A 19054-nucleotide genomic window follows, 5' to 3' on the forward strand; every position below is an offset into this window, starting at 1 on the left:
AGAGCGAGCGGCAGAGGGGGAGAGAGCGACCGGCAGAGGGGGAGAGAGCGAGCGGCAGAGGGGGAGAGAGCGAGCGGCAGAGGGGGAGAGAGAGCGGCAGAGGCGGGAGAGAGAGAGAGCGGCAAAGGGGGGAGAGCGCGAGCGACAGAGGGGGAGAGAGAGCGAGCGGCAGAGGGGGGAGAGCGTGCGACGGAGGAGGAGAGAGAGCGAGTGGCAGAGGGGGCGAGCGCAAGCGGCAGATGAGGAGAGAGAGCGAGCTGCAATGGGGGAGAGGGCAAGCGGCAGAGGGGGAGAGAGAGCGAGCGGCAGAGGGAGAGAGAGCGAGCGGCAGAGGGGGAGAGAGAGCGAGCGGCAGAGAGGGAGAGAGCGAGCTGCAGAGGGCGAGAGAGCGAGCTGCAGAGGGCGAGAGAGCGAGCGGCAGAGGGCGAGAGAGAGCGAGCGGCAGAGGGGGAGAGAGAGCGAGCGGCAGAGGGGGAGAGAGAGCGAGCGGCAGAGGGGGAGAGAGAGCGAGCGGCAGAGAGGGAGAGAGCGAGCGGCAGAGGTGGAGAGAGCGAGCGGCAGAGGTGGAGAGAGCGAGCGGCAGAGGGGGAGAGAGCGAGCGGCAGAGGGGGAGAGAGCGAGCGGCAGAGGGGGAGAGAGCGAGCGGCAGGGGGGAGAGAGAGCGAGCGGCAGGGGGGAGAGAGAGCGAGCGGCAGGGGGGAGAGAGCGAGCGGCAGAGGGGGTGAGAGCGAGCAGCAGGCGGGAGATAGCGAGCGGCAGAGGGGGAGAGAGAGAGAGCGAGCGGCAGAGGGGGAGAGAGAGCGAGCGGCAGATGAGGAGAGAGCGAGCGGCAGAGGGGGAGAGAGCGAGCGGCAGAGGGGGAGTGAGCGAGCGGCAGAGGTGGAGAGAGAGCGAGCGGCAGAGGTGGAGAGCGAGCGGCAGAGGTGGAGAGCGAGCGGCAGAGGGGGAGAGCGAGCGGCAGAGGGGGAGAGCGAGCGGCAGAGGTGGAGAGCGAGCGGCAGAGGGGGAGAGAGCGAGCGGCAGAGGGGGAGAGAGCGAGCGGCAGAGGTGGAGAGAGCGAGCGGCAGAGGTGGAGAGAGCGAGCGGCAGAGGGGGATAGAGCGAGCGGCAGAGGGGGAGAGAGCGCGGCAGAGGTGGAGAGAGCGAGCGGCAGAGGGGGGAGAGCGTGTGGCAGAGGGGGGAGAGAGTGTGGCAGAGGGGGGAGAGCGTGTGGCAGAGGTGGAGAGAGCGAGCGGCAGAGGGGGATAGCGTGTGGCAGAGGGGGAGAGCGTGTGGCAGAGGGGGGAGAGCGTGTGGCAGAGGGGGGAGAGCGTGCGGCAGAGGGGGGAGAGCGTGCGGCAGAGGGGGGAGAGCGTGTGGCAGAGGGGGGAGAGCGTGTGGCAGAGGGGGGAGAGCGTGTGGCAGAGGGGGGAGAGTGTGTGGCAGAGGGGGGAGAGCAAGCGACAGAGGAAGAGAGAGCGTGTGGCAGAGGGGGAGAGAGAGAGCGGCAGAGGGGGAGAGAGCGAGCGGCAGAGGGGGGAGAGCGAGCGACAGAGGGGGAGAGAGCGAGCGGCAGAGGGGGAGAGAGCGAGCGGCAGAGGGGGAGAGAGAGCGAGCGGCAGAGGGGGAGAGAGCGAGCGGCAGAGGGGGAGAGGGCGAGCGGCAGAGGGGGAGAGATGGAGCGGCAGAGGGGGAGAGAGAGCGAGCGGCAGAGGGGGACAGAGCGAGCGGCAGAGGGGGAGAGAGAGAGCGGCAGAGAGGGAGAGAGAGCGAGCGGCAGAGGGGGGAGAGCGAGTGACAGAGGGGGAGAGAGCGAGCGGCAGAGGGGGAGAGAGCGAGCGGCAGAGGGGGAGAGAGCGAGTGACAGAGGGGGAGAGAGCGAGCGGCAGAGGGGGAGAGAGCGAGCGGCAGAGGGGGAGAGAGCGAGCGGCAGAGGGGGAGAGAGCGAGCGGCAGAGGGGGAGAGAGCGAGCGGCAGAGGGGGAGAGAGCGAGCGGCAGAGGGGGAGAGAGCGAGCGGCAGAGGGGGAGAGAGCGAGCGGCAGAGGTGGAGAGCGAGCGGCAGAGGGGGAGAGGGCGAGCGGCAGAGGGGGAGAGAGCGAGCGGCAGAGGGGGAGAGAGCGAGCGGCAGAGGGGGAGAGAGCGAGCGACAGAGGGGGAGAGAGCGAGCGACAGAGGGGGAGAGAGCGAGCGGCAGAGGGGGAGAGAGCGAGCGGCAGAGGGGTAGAGAGCGAGCGGCAGAGGGGGAGAGAGCGAGCGGCAGAGGGGGAGAGAGCGAGCGGCAGAGAGGGAGAGAGCGAGCGGCAGAGGGGGAGAGAGCGAGCGGCAGAGGGGGAGAGAGCGAGCGGCAGAGGGGGAGAGAGCGAGCGGCAGAGGGGGAGAGAGCGAGCGGCAGAGGGGGAGAGAGCGAGCGGCAGAGGGGGAGAGAGCGAGCGGCAGAGGGGGAGAGAGCGAGCGGCAGAGGGGGAGAGAGCGAGCGGCAGAGGGGGAGAGAGCGAGCGGCAGAGGGGGAGAGAGCGAGCGGCAGAGGGGTAGAGAGCGAGCGGCGGAGGGGGAGAGAGCGAGCGACAGAGAGGGAGAGAACGAGCGGCAGAGGGGGAGAGAGCGAGCGGCAGAGAGCGAGCGACAGAGAGGGAGAGAACGAGCGGCAGAGGGGGAGAGAGCGAGCGGCAGAGGGGGAGAGAGCGAGCGGCAGAGGGGGAGAGAGCGAGCGGCAGAGGGGGAGAGAGCGAGCGGCAGAGGGGGAGAGAGCGAGCGGCAGAGGGGGAGAGAGCGAGCGGCAGGGGGGGAGAGAGCGAGCGGCAGGGGGGGAGAGAGCGAGCGGCAGAGGTGGAGAGCGAGCGGCAGAGGTGGAGAGCGAGCGGCAGAGGGGGAGAGGGCAAGCGGCAGAGGGGGAGAGAGTGCGCGGCAGGGGGGAGAGAGAGCGAGCGGCAGGGGGGAGAGAGAGCGAGCGGCAGGGGGGAGAGAGCGAGCGGCAGAGGGGGTGAGAGCGAGCGGCAGAGGGGGAGAGAGAGCGAGCGGCAGAGGGGGAGAGAGAGCGAGCGGCAGAGGGGGAGAGAGAGCGAGCGGCAGAGGGGGAGAGAGAGCGAACGGCAGAGGGGGAGAGAGAGTGAGCGGCAGAGGGGGAGAGAGAGTGAGCGGCAGAGGGAGAGAGAGCGAGCGGCAGAGGGAGAGAGAGCGAGCGGCAGAGGGGGAGAGAGCGAGCGGCAGAGGGGGGGAGAGAGCGAGCGGCAGGGGGGAGAGAGCGAGCGGCAGAGGGGGAGAGAGCGACCGGCAGAGGGGGAGAGAGCGAGCGGCAGAGGGGGAGAGAGCGAGCGGCAGAGGGGGAGAGAGAGCGGCAGAGGCGGGAGAGAGAGAGAGCGGCAAAGGGGGGAGAGCGCGAGCGACAGAGGGGGAGAGAGAGCGAGCGGCAGAGGGGGGAGAGCGTGCGACGGAGGAGGAGAGAGAGCGAGTGGCAGAGGGGGCGAGCGCAAGCGGCAGATGAGGAGAGAGAGCGAGCTGCAATGGGGGAGAGGGCAAGCGGCAGAGGGGGAGAGAGGGTGAGCGGCAGAGGGAGAGAGAGCGAGCGGCAGAGGGGGAGAGAGAGCGAGCGGCAGAGAGGGAGAGCGCGAGCGGCAGATGAGAGAGAGCGAGCTGCAGAGGGCGAGAGAGCGAGCGGCAGAGGGCGAGAGAGAGCGAGCGGCAGAGGGGGAGAGAGAGCGAGCGGCAGAGGGGGAGAGAGAGCGAGCGGCAGAGGGGGAGAGAGAGCGAGCGGCAGAGGGGGAGAGAGAGCGAGCGGCAGAGAGGGAGAGAGCGAGCGGCAGAGGTGGAGAGAGCGAGCGGCAGAGGTGGAGAGAGCGAGCGGCAGAGGGGGAGAGAGCGAGCGGCAGAGGGGGAGAGAGCGAGCGGCAGAGGGGGAGAGAGCGAGCGGCAGAGGGGGAGAGAGCGAGCGGCAGAGGGGGAGAGAGCGAGCGGCAGGGGGGAGAGAGAGCGAGCGGCAGGGGGGAGAGAGAGCGAGCGGCAGGGGGGAGAGAGAGCGAGCGGCAGGGGGGAGAGAGCGAGCGGCAGAGGGGGTGAGAGCGAGCAGCAGGCGGGAGATAGCGAGCGGCAGAGGGGGAGAGAGAGAGAGCGAGCGGCAGAGGGGGAGAGAGAGCGAGCGGCAGATGAGGAGAGAGCGAGCGGCAGAGGGGGAGAGAGCGAGCGGCAGAGGGGGAGTGAGCGAGCGGCAGAGGTGGAGAGAGAGCGAGCGGCAGAGGTGGAGAGCGAGCGGCAGAGGTGGAGAGCGAGCGGCAGAGGGGGAGAGCGAGCGGCAGAGGTGGAGAGCGAGCGGCAGAGGGGGAGAGAGCGAGCGGCAGAGGTGGAGAGAGCGAGCGGCAGAGGTGGAGAGAGCGAGCGGCAGAGGGGGAGAGAGCGAGCGGCAGAGGGGGAGAGAGCGAGCGGCAGAGGGGGAGAGAGCGCGGCAGAGGTGGAGAGAGCGAGCGGCAGAGGGGGGAGAGCGTGTGGCAGAGGGGGGAGAGAGTGTGGCAGAGGGGGGAGAGCGTGCGGCAGAGGGGGGAGAGCGTGTGGCAGAGGTGGAGAGAGCGAGCGGCAGAGGGGGATAGCGTGTGGCAGAGGGGGAGAGCGTGTGGCAGAGGGGGGAGAGCGTGTGGCAGAGGGGGGAGAGCGTGCGGCAGAGGGGGGAGAGCGTGCGGCAGAGGGGGGAGAGCGTGCGGCAGAGGGGGGAGAGCGTGTGGCAGAGGGGGAGAGCGTGTGGCAGAGGGGGGAGAGCGTGTGGCAGAGGGGGGAGAGTGTGTGGCAGAGGGGGAGAGAGAGCGAGCGGCAGAGGGAGAGAGAGCGAGCGGCAGAGGGGGAGAGAGAGCGAGCGGCAGAGAGGGAGAGCGCGAGCGGCAGATGAGAGAGAGCGAGCTGCAGAGGGCGAGAGAGCGAGCGGCAGAGGGCGAGAGAGAGCGAGCGGCAGAGGGGGAGAGAGAGCGAGCGGCAGAGGGGGAGAGAGAGCGAGCGGCAGAGGGGGAGAGAGAGCGAGCGGCAGAGGGGGAGAGAGAGCGAGCGGCAGAGGGGGAGAGAGAGCGAGCGGCAGAGGGGGAGAGAGCGAGCGGCAGAGGGGGAGAGAGAGCGAGCGGCAGATGAGGAGAGAGCGAGCGGCAGAGGGGGAGAGAGCGAGCGGCAGAGGGGGAGTGAGCGAGCGGCAGAGGTGGAGAGAGAGCGAGCGGCAGAGGTGGAGAGCGAGCGGCAGAGGGGGAGAGCGAGCGGCAGAGGTGGAGAGCGAGCGGCAGAGGGGGAGAGAGCGAGCGGCAGAGGGGGAGAGAGCGAGCGGCAGAGGGGGAAGAGAGCGAGCGGCAGAGGTGGAGAGAGCGAGCGGCAGAGGGGGAGAGAGCGAGCGGCAGAGGGGGAGAGAGCGCGGCAGAGGTGGAGAGAGCGAGCGGCAGAGGGGGGAGAGCGTGTGGCAGAGGGGGGAGAGAGTGTGGCAGAGGGGGGAGAGCGTGCGGCAGAGGGGGGAGAGCGTGTGGCAGAGGTGGAGAGAGCGAGCGGCAGAGGGGGAGAGAGCGAGCGGCAGAGGGGGGAGAGCGAGCGACAGAGGGGGAGAGAGCGAGCGGCAGAGGGGGAGAGAGCGAGCGGCAGAGGGGGAGAGAGAGCGAGCGGCAGAGGGGGAGAGAGAGCGAGCGGCAGAGGGGGAGAGAGCGAGCGGCAGAGGGGGAGAGAGCGAGCGGCAGAGGGGGAGAGATGGAGCGGCAGAGGGGGAGAGAGAGCGAGCGGCAGAGGGGGACAGAGCGAGCGGCAGAGGGGGAGAGAGAGAGCGGCAGAGAGGGAGAGAGAGCGAGCGGCAGAGGGGGGAGAGCGAGCGACAGAGTGGGAGAGATGGAGCGGCAGAGGGGGAGAGAGAGCGAGCGGCAGAGGGGGACAGAGCGAGCGGCAGAGGGGGAGAGAGAGAGCGGCAGAGAGGGAGAGAGAGCGAGCGGCAGAGGGGGGAGAGCGAGCGACAGAGTGGGAGAGAGCGAGCGGCAGAGGGGGAGAGCGAGCGACAGAGGGGGAGAGAGCGAGCGGCAGAGGGGGAGAGAGCGAGCGGCAGAGGGGGAGAGAGAGCGAGCGACAGAGGGGGAGAGAGCGAGCGGCAGATGAGAGAGAGCGAGCTGCAGAGGGCGAGAGAGCGAGCGGCAGAGGGCGAGAGAGAGCGAGCGGCAGAGGGGGAGAGAGAGCGAGCGGCAGAGGGGGAGAGAGAGCGAGCGGCAGAGGGGGAGAGAGAGCGAGCGGCAGAGGGGGAGAGAGAGCGAGCGGCAGAGGGGGAGAGAGAGCGAGCGGCAGAGGGGGAGAGAGAGCGAGCGGCAGAGAGGGAGAGAGCGAGCGGCAGAGGGGGAGAGAGAGCGAGCGGCAGATGAGGAGAGAGCGAGCGGCAGAGGGGGAGAGAGCGAGCGGCAGAGGGGGAGTGAGCGAGCGGCAGAGGTGGAGAGAGAGCGAGCGGCAGAGGTGGAGAGCGAGCGGCAGAGGGGGAGAGCGAGCGGCAGAGGGGGAGAGAGCGAGCGGCAGAGGGGGAGAGAGCGAGCGGCAGAGGGGGAGAGAGCGAGCGGCAGAGGGGGAAGAGAGCGAGCGGCAGAGGTGGAGAGAGCGAGCGGCAGAGGGGGAGAGAGCGAGCGGCAGAGGGGGAGAGAGCGCGGCAGAGGTGGAGAGAGCGAGCGGCAGAGGGGGGAGAGCGTGTGGCAGAGGGGGGAGAGAGTGTGGCAGAGGGGGGAGAGCGTGCGGCAGAGGGGGGAGAGCGTGTGGCAGAGGTGGAGAGAGCGAGCGGCAGAGGGGGAGAGAGCGAGCGGCAGAGGGGGGAGAGCGAGCGACAGAGGGGGAGAGAGCGAGCGGCAGAGGGGGAGAGAGCGAGCGGCAGAGGGGGAGAGAGAGCGAGCGGCAGAGGGGGAGAGAGAGCGAGCGGCAGAGGGGGAGAGAGCGAGCGGCAGAGGGGGAGAGAGCGAGCGGCAGAGGGGGAGAGATGGAGCGGCAGAGGGGGAGAGAGAGCGAGCGGCAGAGGGGGACAGAGCGAGCGGCAGAGGGGGAGAGAGAGAGCGGCAGAGAGGGAGAGAGAGCGAGCGGCAGAGGGGGGAGAGCGAGCGACAGAGTGGGAGAGAGCGAGCGGCAGAGGGGGAGAGCGAGCGACAGAGGGGGAGAGAGCGAGCGGCAGAGGGGGAGAGAGCGAGCGGCAGAGGGGGAGAGAGAGCGAGCGACAGAGGGGGAGAGAGCGAGCGGCAGAGGGGGAGAGAGCGAGCGGCAGTGGGGGAGAGAGAGCGAGCGGCAGAGGGGGAGAGAGCGAGCGGCAGAGAGAGCGAGCGGCAGAGGGGGAGAGAGAGAGCGGCAGAGAGGGAGAGTGAGCGAGCGGCAGAGAGGGGAGAGCGAGCGACAGAGGGGGAGAGCGAGCGGCAGAGGGGGGAGAGCGAGCGACAGAGGGGGAGAGAGCGAGCGGCAGAGGGGGAGAGAGCGAGCGGCAGAGGGGGAGAGAGCGAGCGGCAGAGGGGGAGAGAGCGAGCGGCAGAGGGGGAGAGAGCGAGCGGCAGAGGGGGAGAGAGAGCGAGCGACAGAGGTGGAGAGAGCGAGCGGCAGAGGGGGAGAGAGCGTGTGGCAGAGGGGGAGAGAGAGCGAGCAGCAGAGGGGGAGAGAGCGAGCAGCAGAGGGGGAGAGCGGCAGAGGGGGAGAGAGAGCGAGCGGCAGAGGGGGAGAGAGCGAGCGGCAGAGGGGGAGAGAGCGAGCGGCAGAGGGGGAGAGATGGAGCGGCAGAGGGGGAGAGAGAGCAAGCCGCAGAGGGGGAGAAAGCGAGCGGCAGAGGGGGAGAGAGAGCGAGCGGCAGAGGGGGAGAGCAAGCGGCAGAGGGGGAGAGCGAGCGGCAGAGGGGGAGAGAGAGCGAACGGCAGAGGGGGAGAGAGAGCGAACGGCAGAGGGGGAGAGAGCGAGCGGCAGAGGGGGAGAGAGCGAGCGGCAGAGGGGGAGAGAGCGAGCGGCAGAGGGGGAGAGAGAGCGAACGGCAGAGGGTGAGAGAGCGAGCGGCAGAGGGGGAGAGAGCGAGCGGCAGAGGGGGAGAGAGCGAGCGGCAGAGGGGGAGAGAGCGAGCGGCAGAGGGGGAGAGAGCGAGCGGCAGAGGGGAAGAGAGCGAGCGGCAGAGGGGGAGAGAGCGAGCGGCAGAGGGGGAGAGAGCGAGCGACAGAGGGGGAGAGAGAGCGAGCGGCAGAGGGGGTGAGAGAGCGAGCGGCAGAGGGGGAGAGAGAGCGAGCGGCAGAGGGGGGAGAGCGTGTGGCAGAGGGGGAGAGAAAGCACGGCAGAGGGGGAGAGAGCGGGCGGCAGAGGGGGGAGAGAGCGAGCGGCAGAGGAGGAGAGAGCGAGCGGCAGAGGAGGAGAGAGCGAGCGGCAGAGGGGGAGAGAGAGCGAGCGGCAGAGGGGGTGAGAGAGCGAGCGGCAGAGGGGGAGAGAGAGCGAGCGGCAGAGGGGGAGAGAGAGAGAGCGGCAGAGGGGGAGAGAGAGCGAGCGGCAGAGGGGGGAGAGCGTGTGGCAGAGGGGGAGAGAAAGCACGGCAGAGGGCGAGAGAGCGGGCGGCAGAGGAGGAGAGCGTGTGGCAGAGGGGGAGAGAAAGCACGGCAGAGGGGGAGAGAGCGAGCGGCAGAGGAGGAGAGCGTGTGGCAGAGGGGGAGAGAGAGCGTAGCAGAGGGGAGAGAGAGCGGCAGAGGGGAGAGCGAGCGGCAGAGGGGAGAGCGAGCGGCAGAGGGGGAGAGAGTGGCAGAGGGGGGAGAGCACGCAGCAGAGGGGGAGAGAGCGCCCGCGGCAGAGAGAGAGCGTGCGGCAGACCGCACCTGGCAGAGAGCGTGCAGCAGGGAGAGAGGGCACGGCAGAGAGTGCGCGCAGCAGAGAGAGTGCGCGGCAGAGAGAGCACGGCAGAGAGAGAGCGCACGGCAGAGAGTGTGCGCGGCAGAGAGAGAGAAAGCGGCAGAGAGCGCGAGGCAGAGAGAGAGCGCGCGGCAGAGAGAGAGCGCGCGGCAGAGAGAGAGCACGCGCCAGAGAGCGCGCGGCAGAGAGAGAGCGCGCAGCAAAGAGAGAGCGCACGGCAGAGAGCGCGCGGCATACAGCACCCGACAGAGAGAGCGCGCGGCAGAGAGAGAGCGCGCGGCAGAGAGAGAGCGCGCGGCAGAGAGAGAGCACGCGCCAGTGAGCGCGCGGCAGAGAGAGAGCGCCCGGCAGAGAGAGCGCGCGGCAGAGAGTGAGCGCGCGGCAGAGAGAGAGCGCGCAGCAAAGAGAGAGCGCACGGCAGAGAGCGCGCGGCAGACAGCACCCGACAGAGAGAGCGCACGGCAGAGAGAGGTAGCCCGGCAGAGCGAGTGAGAGACGCGGCAGAGAGTGAGCGCGCGCAAGAGAGAGAGAGCACGGCAGAGGCAGAAAAAGAGAGAGCACGGCAGAGACAGAGAGAGTCTGGCAGAGGGAGAAAGAGCACAGCAGAGAGAGAGAGAGCGCGCTGCAGAAAAAATGAGAGCGCGGGCCAGATAATGAAGAGTGCGGCAGAACAAGAAAGCGCACGGGAGAGAGAGAGTGAGAGAGAGCCGTGAGAGAGGTAGAGAGCCGCAGAGAGAGTGTGAATAAGAGTGCGGCAAAGTGAGAGAGAGCAGCAGAGAGAGAGAGAGAACGCTAGAGAGGGAGAGAAAGGGAGAGCGCGAGTGAGGGAAAAACAGTGAGTCAGAGTGCTTCATACGTCCACAAACAGACACACGGGTAAACGTTCAACTGAAATGGATATATTTATAGATTTTGATACAATAATTGCAATGGTGAACATTGAGCGACAGCCAAAGGTTCAGGCTGTCTCGATACTCTCAGGTCAATGATCTGCAACGTTCGGCAGCTGGAGAGTGACATTCGCATACAAATCATTCCTGCGGTGGCTGCGGACCGGCATGTCCTGTCTGATTTCCCGCAGATAGTCCAGGTTGATCTCCGCATAGCAAATGTCGCGACCCACGTTACACTGAGCAGCTACAGTCCCCCAGGGATCCACCACCATCGTGTGGCCGTAGGACGCGCGGTGGTCGTTGTGTTTCCCAGTCTGTGCTGCCGCCACAACGTAACTCTGAGTCTCGATGGCCCGGGCTCGCAGGAGAGGCTGCAGAGAGACGGAGCTCGTAAATCCGGGGGAGACACACAGACACAAGCTTGTGCCCTCTATAATCACTATTAAAGGAGTGTTCCTTCACACCCGGGCTCACACACACTGAAATCACTATTAAAGGAGCGTTCCTTCACACCCGGGCTCACACACACTGAAATCACTATTAAAGGAGCGTTCCTTCACACCCGGGCTCACACACACTGAAATCACTATTAAAGGAGTGTTCCTTCACACCCGGGCTCACACACACTGAAATCACTATTAAAGGAGTGTTCCTTCACACCCGGGGTCACACACACTGAAATCACTGTTAAAGGAGTGTTCCTTCACACCCAGGCACACACACTGAAATCACTATTAAAGGAGTGCTCCTTCACACCCAGGCTCACACACACACTGAAATCACTATTAAAGGAGTGTTCCCTCACACCCGGGCTCGCACACTGAAATCACTATTAAAGGAGAGTTCCTCACACCTGGGCTCACACACACTGAAATCACTATTAAAGGAGTGTTCCCTCACACCCGGGCTCACGCACACTGAAATCACTATTAAAGGAGAGTTCCTCACACCTGGGCTCACACACACTGAAATCACTATTAAAGGAGTGTTCCCTCACACCCGGGCTCGCACACACACTGAAATCACTATTAAAGGAGAGTTCCTTCACACCCGGGCTCACACACACTGAAATCACTATTAAAGGAGTGTTCCCTCACACCCGGGCTCGCACACACACTGAAATCACTATTAAAGGAGAGTTCCTCACACCTGGGCTCACACACACTGAAATCACTATTAAAGGAGTGTTCCCTCACACCCGGGCTCGCACACACACTGAAATCACTATTAAAGGAGAGTTCCTCACACCTGGGCTCACACACACTGAAATCACTATTAAAGGAGTGTTCCTTCACACCCGGGCTCACACACAATGAAATCACTATTAAAGGAGAGTTCCTCACACCTGGGCTCACACACACTGAAATCACTATTAAAGGAGTGTTCCCTCACACCCAGGCTCACACACAATGAAATCACTATTAAAGGAGAGTTCCTCACACCTGGGCTCACACACACTGAAATCACTATTAAAGGAGTGTTCCCTCACACCCGGGCTCACGCACACTGAAATCACTATTAAAGGAGAGTTCCTCACACCTGGGCTCACACACACTGAAATCACTATTAAAGGAGTGTTCCCTCACACCCGGGCTCGCACACACACTGAAATCACTATTAAAGGAGAGTTCCTCACACCTGGGCTCACACACACTGAAATCACTATTAAAGGAGTGTTCCCTCACACCCGGGCTCACGCACACTGAAATCACTATTAAAGGAGAGTTCCTCACACCTGGGCTCACACACACTGAAATCACTATTAAAGGAGTGTTCCTTCACACCCGGGCTCACACACACTGAAATCACTATTAAAGGAGCGTTCCTTCACACCCGGGCTCACACACACTGAAATCACTATTAAAGGAGCGTTCCTTCACACCCGGGCTCACACACACTGAAATCACTATTAAAGGAGTGTTCCTTCACACCCGGGCTCACACACACTGAAATCACTATTAAAGGAGTGTTCCTTCACACCCGGGGTCACACACACTGAAATCACTGTTAAAGGAGTGTTCCTTCACACCCAGGCACACACACTGAAATCACTATTAAAGGAGTGCTCCTTCACACCCAGGCTCACACACACACTGAAATCACTATTAAAGGAGTGTTCCCTCACACCCGGGCTCGCACACTGAAATCACTATTAAAGGAGAGTTCCTCACACCTGGGCTCACACACACTGAAATCACTATTAAAGGAGTGTTCCCTCACACCCGGGCTCACGCACACTGAAATCACTATTAAAGGAGAGTTCCTCACACCTGGGCTCACACACACTGAAATCACTATTAAAGGAGTGTTCCCTCACACCCGGGCTCGCACACACACTGAAATCACTATTAAAGGAGAGTTCCTTCACACCCGGGCTCACACACACTGAAATCACTATTAAAGGAGTGTTCCCTCACACCCGGGCTCGCACACACACTGAAATCACTATTAAAGGAGAGTTCCTCACACCTGGGCTCACACACACTGAAATCACTATTAAAGGAGTGTTCCCTCACACCCGGGCTCGCACACACACTGAAATCACTATTAAAGGAGAGTTCCTCACACCTGGGCTCACACACACTGAAATCACTATTAAAGGAGTGTTCCTTCACACCCGGGCTCACACACAATGAAATCACTATTAAAGGAGAGTTCCTCACACCTGGGCTCACACACACTGAAATCACTATTAAAGGAGTGTTCCCTCACACCCAGGCTCACACACAATGAAATCACTATTAAAGGAGAGTTCCTCACACCTGGGCTCACACACACTGAAATCACTATTAAAGGAGTGTTCCCTCACACCCGGGCTCACGCACACTGAAATCACTATTAAAGGAGAGTTCCTCACACCTGGGCTCACACACACTGAAATCACTATTAAAGGAGTGTTCCCTCACACCCGGGCTCGCACACACACTGAAATCACTATTAAAGGAGAGTTCCTCACACCTGGGCTCACACACACTGAAATCACTATTAAAGGAGTGTTCCCTCACACCCGGGCTCACGCACACTGAAATCACTATTAAAGGAGAGTTCCTCACACCTGGGCTCACACACACTGAAATCACTATTAAAGGAGTGTTCCCTCACACCCAGGCTCACACACACTGAAATCACTATTAAAGGAGTGTTCCTCCACACCCAGGCTAACACACACTGAAATCACTATTAAAGGAGTGTTCCCTCACACCCAGGCTCACACACACTGAAATCACTATTAAAGGAGTGTTCCCTCACACCTGGGCTCACACACACACTGAAATCACTATTAAAGGAGTGTTCCTCACACCCAGGCTCACACACACTGAAATCACTATTAAAGGAGTGTTCCTTCACACCCGGGCTCACACACACTGAAATCACGATTAAAGGAGTGTTCCCTCACACCCGGGCTCACACACACTGAAATCACTATTAAAGGAGTGTTCCCTCACACCCGGGCTCACACACACTGAAATCACTATTAAAGGAGAGTTCCTCACACCTGGGCTCACACACACTGAAATCACTATTAAAGGAACGTTCCCTCACACCCAGGCTCACACACTGAAATCACTATTAAAGGAGTGTTCCTTCACACCCAGGCTCACACACTGAAATCACTATTAAAGGAGTGTTCCTTCACACCCGGGCTCACACACACTGAAATCACTATTAAAGGAACGTTCCCTCACACCCAGGCTCACACACTGAAATCACTATTAAAGGAACGTTCCCTCACACCCAGGCTCACACACTGAAATCACTATTAAAGGAGTGTTCCTTCACACCCAGGCTCACACACTGAAATCACTATTAAAGGAACGTTCCCTCACACCCAGGCTCACACACTGAAATCACTATTAAAGGAGTGTTCCTTCACACCCAGGCTCACACACACTGAAATCACTATTAAAGGAGAGTTCCTCACACCTGGGCTCACACACACTGAAATCACTATTAAAGGAACGTTCCCTCACACCCAGGCTCACACACACTGAAATCACTATTAAAGGAGTGTTCCTTCACACCCAGGCTCACACACTGAAATCACTATTAAAGGAGTGTTCCTTCACACCCAGGCTCACACACACTGAAATCACTATTAAAGGAGTGTTCCTTCACACCCGGGCTCACACACACTGAAATCACTATTAAAGGAGTGTTCCTTCACACCCGGGCTCACACACACTGAATTCACTATTAAAGGAGTGTTCCTTCACACCCAGGCCCTCACACACTGAAATCACTATTAAAGGAGTGCTCCTTCACACCCGGGCTCACACACACTGAAATCACTATTAAAGGAGCGTTCCTTCACACCCGGGCTCACACACACTGAAATCACTATTAAAGGAGTGTTCCTTCACACCCGGGCTCACACACACTGAATTCACTGTTAAAGGAGCGTTCCTTCACACCCAGGCTCACACACACACTGAATTCACTATTAAAGGAGCGTTCCTTCACACCCGGGCTCACACACACTGAAAACACTATTAAAGGAGTGTTCCCTCACACCCGGGTTCACACACACTGAAATCACTATTAAAGGAGTGTTCCCTCACACCCAGGCCCTCACACACTGAAATCACTATTAAAGGAGTGTTCCTTCACACCCGGGCTCACACACACTGAAATCACTATTAAAGGAGTGTTCCTTCACTCCCGGGCTCACACACACTGAAATCACTATTAAAGGAGTGTTCCTTCACACCCGGGCTCACACACACTGAAATCACTATTATAGGAGTGTTCCTTCACACCCAGGCTCACACACACTGAAATCACTATTAAAGGAGTGTTCCTTCACACCCGGGCTCACACACACTGAAATCACTATTAAAGGAGCGTTCCCTCACACCCAGGCTCACACACACACTGAAATCACTATTAAAGGAGCGTTCCTTCACACCCAGGCTCACACACACTGAATTCACTATTAAAGGAGTGTTCCTCCACACCCGGGGTCACACACACAGAAATCACTATTAAAGGAGTGTTCCTCAAACCCGGGCTCACACACACTGAAATCACTATTAAAGGAGTGTTCCTTCACACCCGGGCTCTCACACACTGAAATCACTATTAAAGGAGTGTTCCTTCACACCCGGGCTCACACACACTGAAATCACTATTAAAGGAGCGTTCCTTCACACCCGGGCTCACACACACTGAAATCACTATTAAAGGAGTGTTCCTTCACACCCGGGCTCACACACACTGAAATCACTATTAAAGGAGTGTTCCTCCACACCCGGGGTCACACACACAGAAATCACTATTAAAGGAGTGTTCCTCACACCCGGGCTCACACACACTGAAATCACTATTAAAGGAGTGTTCCTCACACCCGGGCTCACACACACTGAAATCACTATTAAAGGAGTGTTCCTTCACACCCGGACTCACACACACTGAAATCACTATTAAAGGAGTGTTCCTCCACACCCGGGGTCACACACACAGAAATCACTATTAAAGGAGTGTTCCTCACACCCGGGCTCACACACACTGAAATCACTATTAAAGGAGTGTTCCTCACACCCGGGCTCACACACACTGAAATCTCTATTAAAGGAGTGTTCCTTCACACCCGGGCTCACACACACTGAAATCACTATTAAAGGAGCGTTCCTTCACACCCAGGCTCACACACACTGAAATCACTATTAAAGGAGCGTTCCTTCACACCCGGGCTCACACACACTGAAATCACTATTAAAGGAGCGTTCCTTCACACCCAGGCTCACACACACTGAAATCACTATTAAAGGAGCGTTCCTTCACACCCGGGCTCACACACACTGAAATCACTATTAAAGGAGTGTTCCTTCACACCCGGGGTCACACACACAGAAATCACTATTAAAGGAGTGTTCCTTCACACCCAGGCTCACACACACTGAAATCACTATTAAAGGAGTGTTCCTTCACACCCGGGCTCACACACACTGAAATCACTATTAAAGGACTGTTCCTTCACACCCAGGATCACACACACTGAAATCACTATTAAAGGAGTGTTCCTCACACCCAGGCTCTCACACACTGAAATCACTATTAAAGGAGTGTTCCTCACACCCGGGCTCACACACACTGAAATCACTATTAAAGGACTGTTCCTTCACACCCAGGATCACACACACTGAAATCACTATTAAAGGAGTGTTCCTCACACCCGGGCTCACACACACTGAAATCACTATTAAAGGAGTGTTCCATCACACCCGGACTCACACACACACTGAATTCACTATTAAAGGACTGTTCCTCCACACCCGGGGTCACACACACTGAAATCACTATTAAAGGAGTGTTCCTCACACCCAGCCTCACACACACTGAAATCACTATTAAAGGAGTGTTCCTCCACACCCGGGGTCACACACACTGAAATCACTATTAAAGGAGTGTTCCTTCACACCCGGGCTCACACACACTGAAAACACTATTAAAGGAGTGTTCCTCCACACCCGGGGTCACACACACTGAAATCACTATTAAAGGAGTGTTCCTTCACACACGGGCTCACACACACTGAAATCACAATAAATGGAGTGTTCCTTCACACCCGGACTCACACACACACTGAAATCACTATTAAAGGACTGTTCCTCCACACCCGGGGTCACACACACTGAAATCACTATTAAAGGAGTGTTCCTTCACACCCAGGCTCACACACACTGAAATCACTATTAAAGGAGTGTTCCTCCACACCCGGGGTCGCACACACTGAAATCACTATTAAAGGAGTGTTCCTTCACACCCGGGCTCACACACACTGAAAACACTATTAAAGGAGCGTTCCTTCACACCCAATCTCACACACACTGAATTCACTATTAAAGGAGTGTTCCTTCACACCCGGGCTCACACACACTGAAAACACTATTAAAGGAGTGTTCCTTCACACCCAGGCTCACACACACTGAAATCACAATAAATGGAGTGTTCCTTCACACCCGGACTCACACACACACTGAATTCACTATTAAAGGAGTGTTCCCTCACACCCGGGCTCACACACACTGAAATCACTATTAAAGGAGCGTTCCTTCACACCCGGGCTCACACACACTGAATTCACTATTAAAGGAGTGTTCCCTCACACCCGGGCTCACACACACACTGAATTCACTATTAAAGGAGTATTTCTTCACACCCAGGCTCACACACACAGATCACTATTAAAGGAGCGTTCCTTCACACCCGGGCTCACACACACACTGAAATCACTATTAAAGGAGTGTTCCTTCACACCCGGGCTCACACACACACTGAATTCACTATTAAAGGAGCGTTCCTTCACACCCGGGCTCACACACACTGAAATCACTATTAAAGGAGCGTTCCTTCACACCCGGGCTCACACACACACTGAATTCACTATTAAAGGAGCGTTCCTTCACACCCGGGCTCACACACAATGAAATCACTATTGAAGGAGTGTTCCCTCACACCCGGGCTCACACACACTGAAATCACTATTAAAGGAGTGTTCCCTCACACCCAGGCCCTCACACACTGAAATCACTATTAAAGGAGTGTTCCTTCACACCCGGGCTCACACACACTGAAATCACTATTAAAGGAGTGTTCCTTCACTCCCGGGCTCACACACACTGAAATCACTATTAAAGGACTGTTCCTTCACACCCGGGCTCACACACACTGAAATCACTATTAAAGGAGTGTTCCTTCACACCCGGGCTCACACACACTGAAATCACTATTAAAGGAGCGTTCCCTCACACCCAGGCTCACACACACACTGAAATCACTATTAAAGGAGCGTTCCTTCACACCCAGGCTCACACACACTGAATTCACTATTAAAGGAGTGTTCCTCCACACCCGGGGTCACACACACAGAAATCACTATTAAAGGAGTGTTCCTCACACCCGGGCTCACACACACTGAAATCACTATTAAAGGAGCGTTCCTTCACACCCGGGCTCTCACACACTGAAATCACTATTAAAGGAGTGTTCCTTCACACCCGGGCTCACACACACTGAAATCACTATTAAAGGAGCGTTCCTTCACACCCGGGCTCACACACACTGAAATCACTATTAAAAGAGTGTTCCTTCACACCCGGGCTCACACACACTGAAATCACTATTAAAGGAGTGTTCCTCCACACCTAGGGTCACACACACAGAAATCACTATTAAAGGAGTGTTCCTCACACCCGGGCTCACACACACTGAAATCACTATTAAAGGAGTGTTCCTCACACCCGGGCTCACACACGCTGAAATCACTAGTAAAGGAGTGTTCCTTCACACCCGGGCTCACACACACTGAAATCACTATTAAAGGAGTGTTCCTCCACACCCGGGGTCACGCACACAGAAATCACTATTAAAGGAGTGTTCCTCACACCCGGGCTCACACACACTGAAATCACTATTAAAGGAGTGTTCCTCACACCCGGGGTCACACACACTGAAATCACTATTAAAGGAGTGTTCCTTCACACCCGGGCTCACACACACTGAAATCACTATTAAAGGAGCGTTCCTTCACACCCAGGCTCACACACACTGAAATCACTATTAAAGGAGTGTTCCTTCACACCCAGGCTCACCCACACTGAAATCACTATTAAAGGAGCGTTCCTTCACGCCCGGGCTCACACACACTGAAATCTCTATTAAAGGAGCGTTCCTTCACACCCAGGCTCACACACACTGAAATCACTATTAAAGGAGTGTTCCTTCACACCCGGGCTCACACACACTGAAATCACTATTAAAGGAGTGTTCCTTCACACCCGGGGTCACACACACAGAAATCACTATTAAAGGAGTGTTCCTTCACACCCAGGCTCACACACACTGAAATCACTATTAAAGGAGTGTTCCTTCACACCCGGGCTCACACACACTGAAATCACTATTAAAGGACTGTTCCTTCACACCCAGGATCACACACACTGAAATCACTATTAAAGGAGTGTTCCATCACACCCGGACTCACACACACACTGAATTCACTATTAAAGGACTGTTCCTCCACACCCTGGGTCACACACACTGAAATCACTATTAAAGGAGTGTTCCTTCACACCCAGGCTCACACACACTGAAATCACTATTAAAGGAGTGTTCCTCACACCCAGGCTCACACACACTGAAATCACTATTAAAGGAGTGTTCCTCCACACCCAGGGTCACACACACTGAAATCACTATTAAAGGAGTGTTCCTTCACACCCGGGCTCACACACACTGAAAACACTATTAAAGGAGTGTTCCTCCACACCCGGGGTCACACACACTGAAATCACTATTAAAGGAGTGTTCCTTCACACCAGGGTTCACACACACTGAAATCACAATAAATGGAGTGTTC

General features: G+C 58.9%; 1 protein-coding gene across 1 annotated transcript in view; it reads right to left on the minus strand.

Annotated features, from left to right (window-relative positions):
- Nucleotides 1-9686: 9686 nt before the first annotated feature.
- The window catches only part of LOC140406594 (deaminated glutathione amidase-like), a gene marked incomplete at its 5' end in the record, with an annotated part of 52786 nt that continues 43418 nt past the window's right edge, over nucleotides 9687-19054 (minus strand). Inside the window, one exon of the mRNA XM_072494595.1 lies at nucleotides 9687-10067. Coding sequence (XP_072350696.1) covers nucleotides 9786-10067 — 282 coding nt within the window. The remainder of the gene's footprint in view (nucleotides 10068-19054) is intronic.

The sequence above is a fragment of the Scyliorhinus torazame genome, unplaced genomic scaffold (genome assembly GCF_047496885.1).
Source record: "Scyliorhinus torazame isolate Kashiwa2021f unplaced genomic scaffold, sScyTor2.1 scaffold_690, whole genome shotgun sequence".
NCBI classification, from domain to species: Eukaryota; Metazoa; Chordata; class Chondrichthyes; order Carcharhiniformes; family Scyliorhinidae; genus Scyliorhinus; species Scyliorhinus torazame.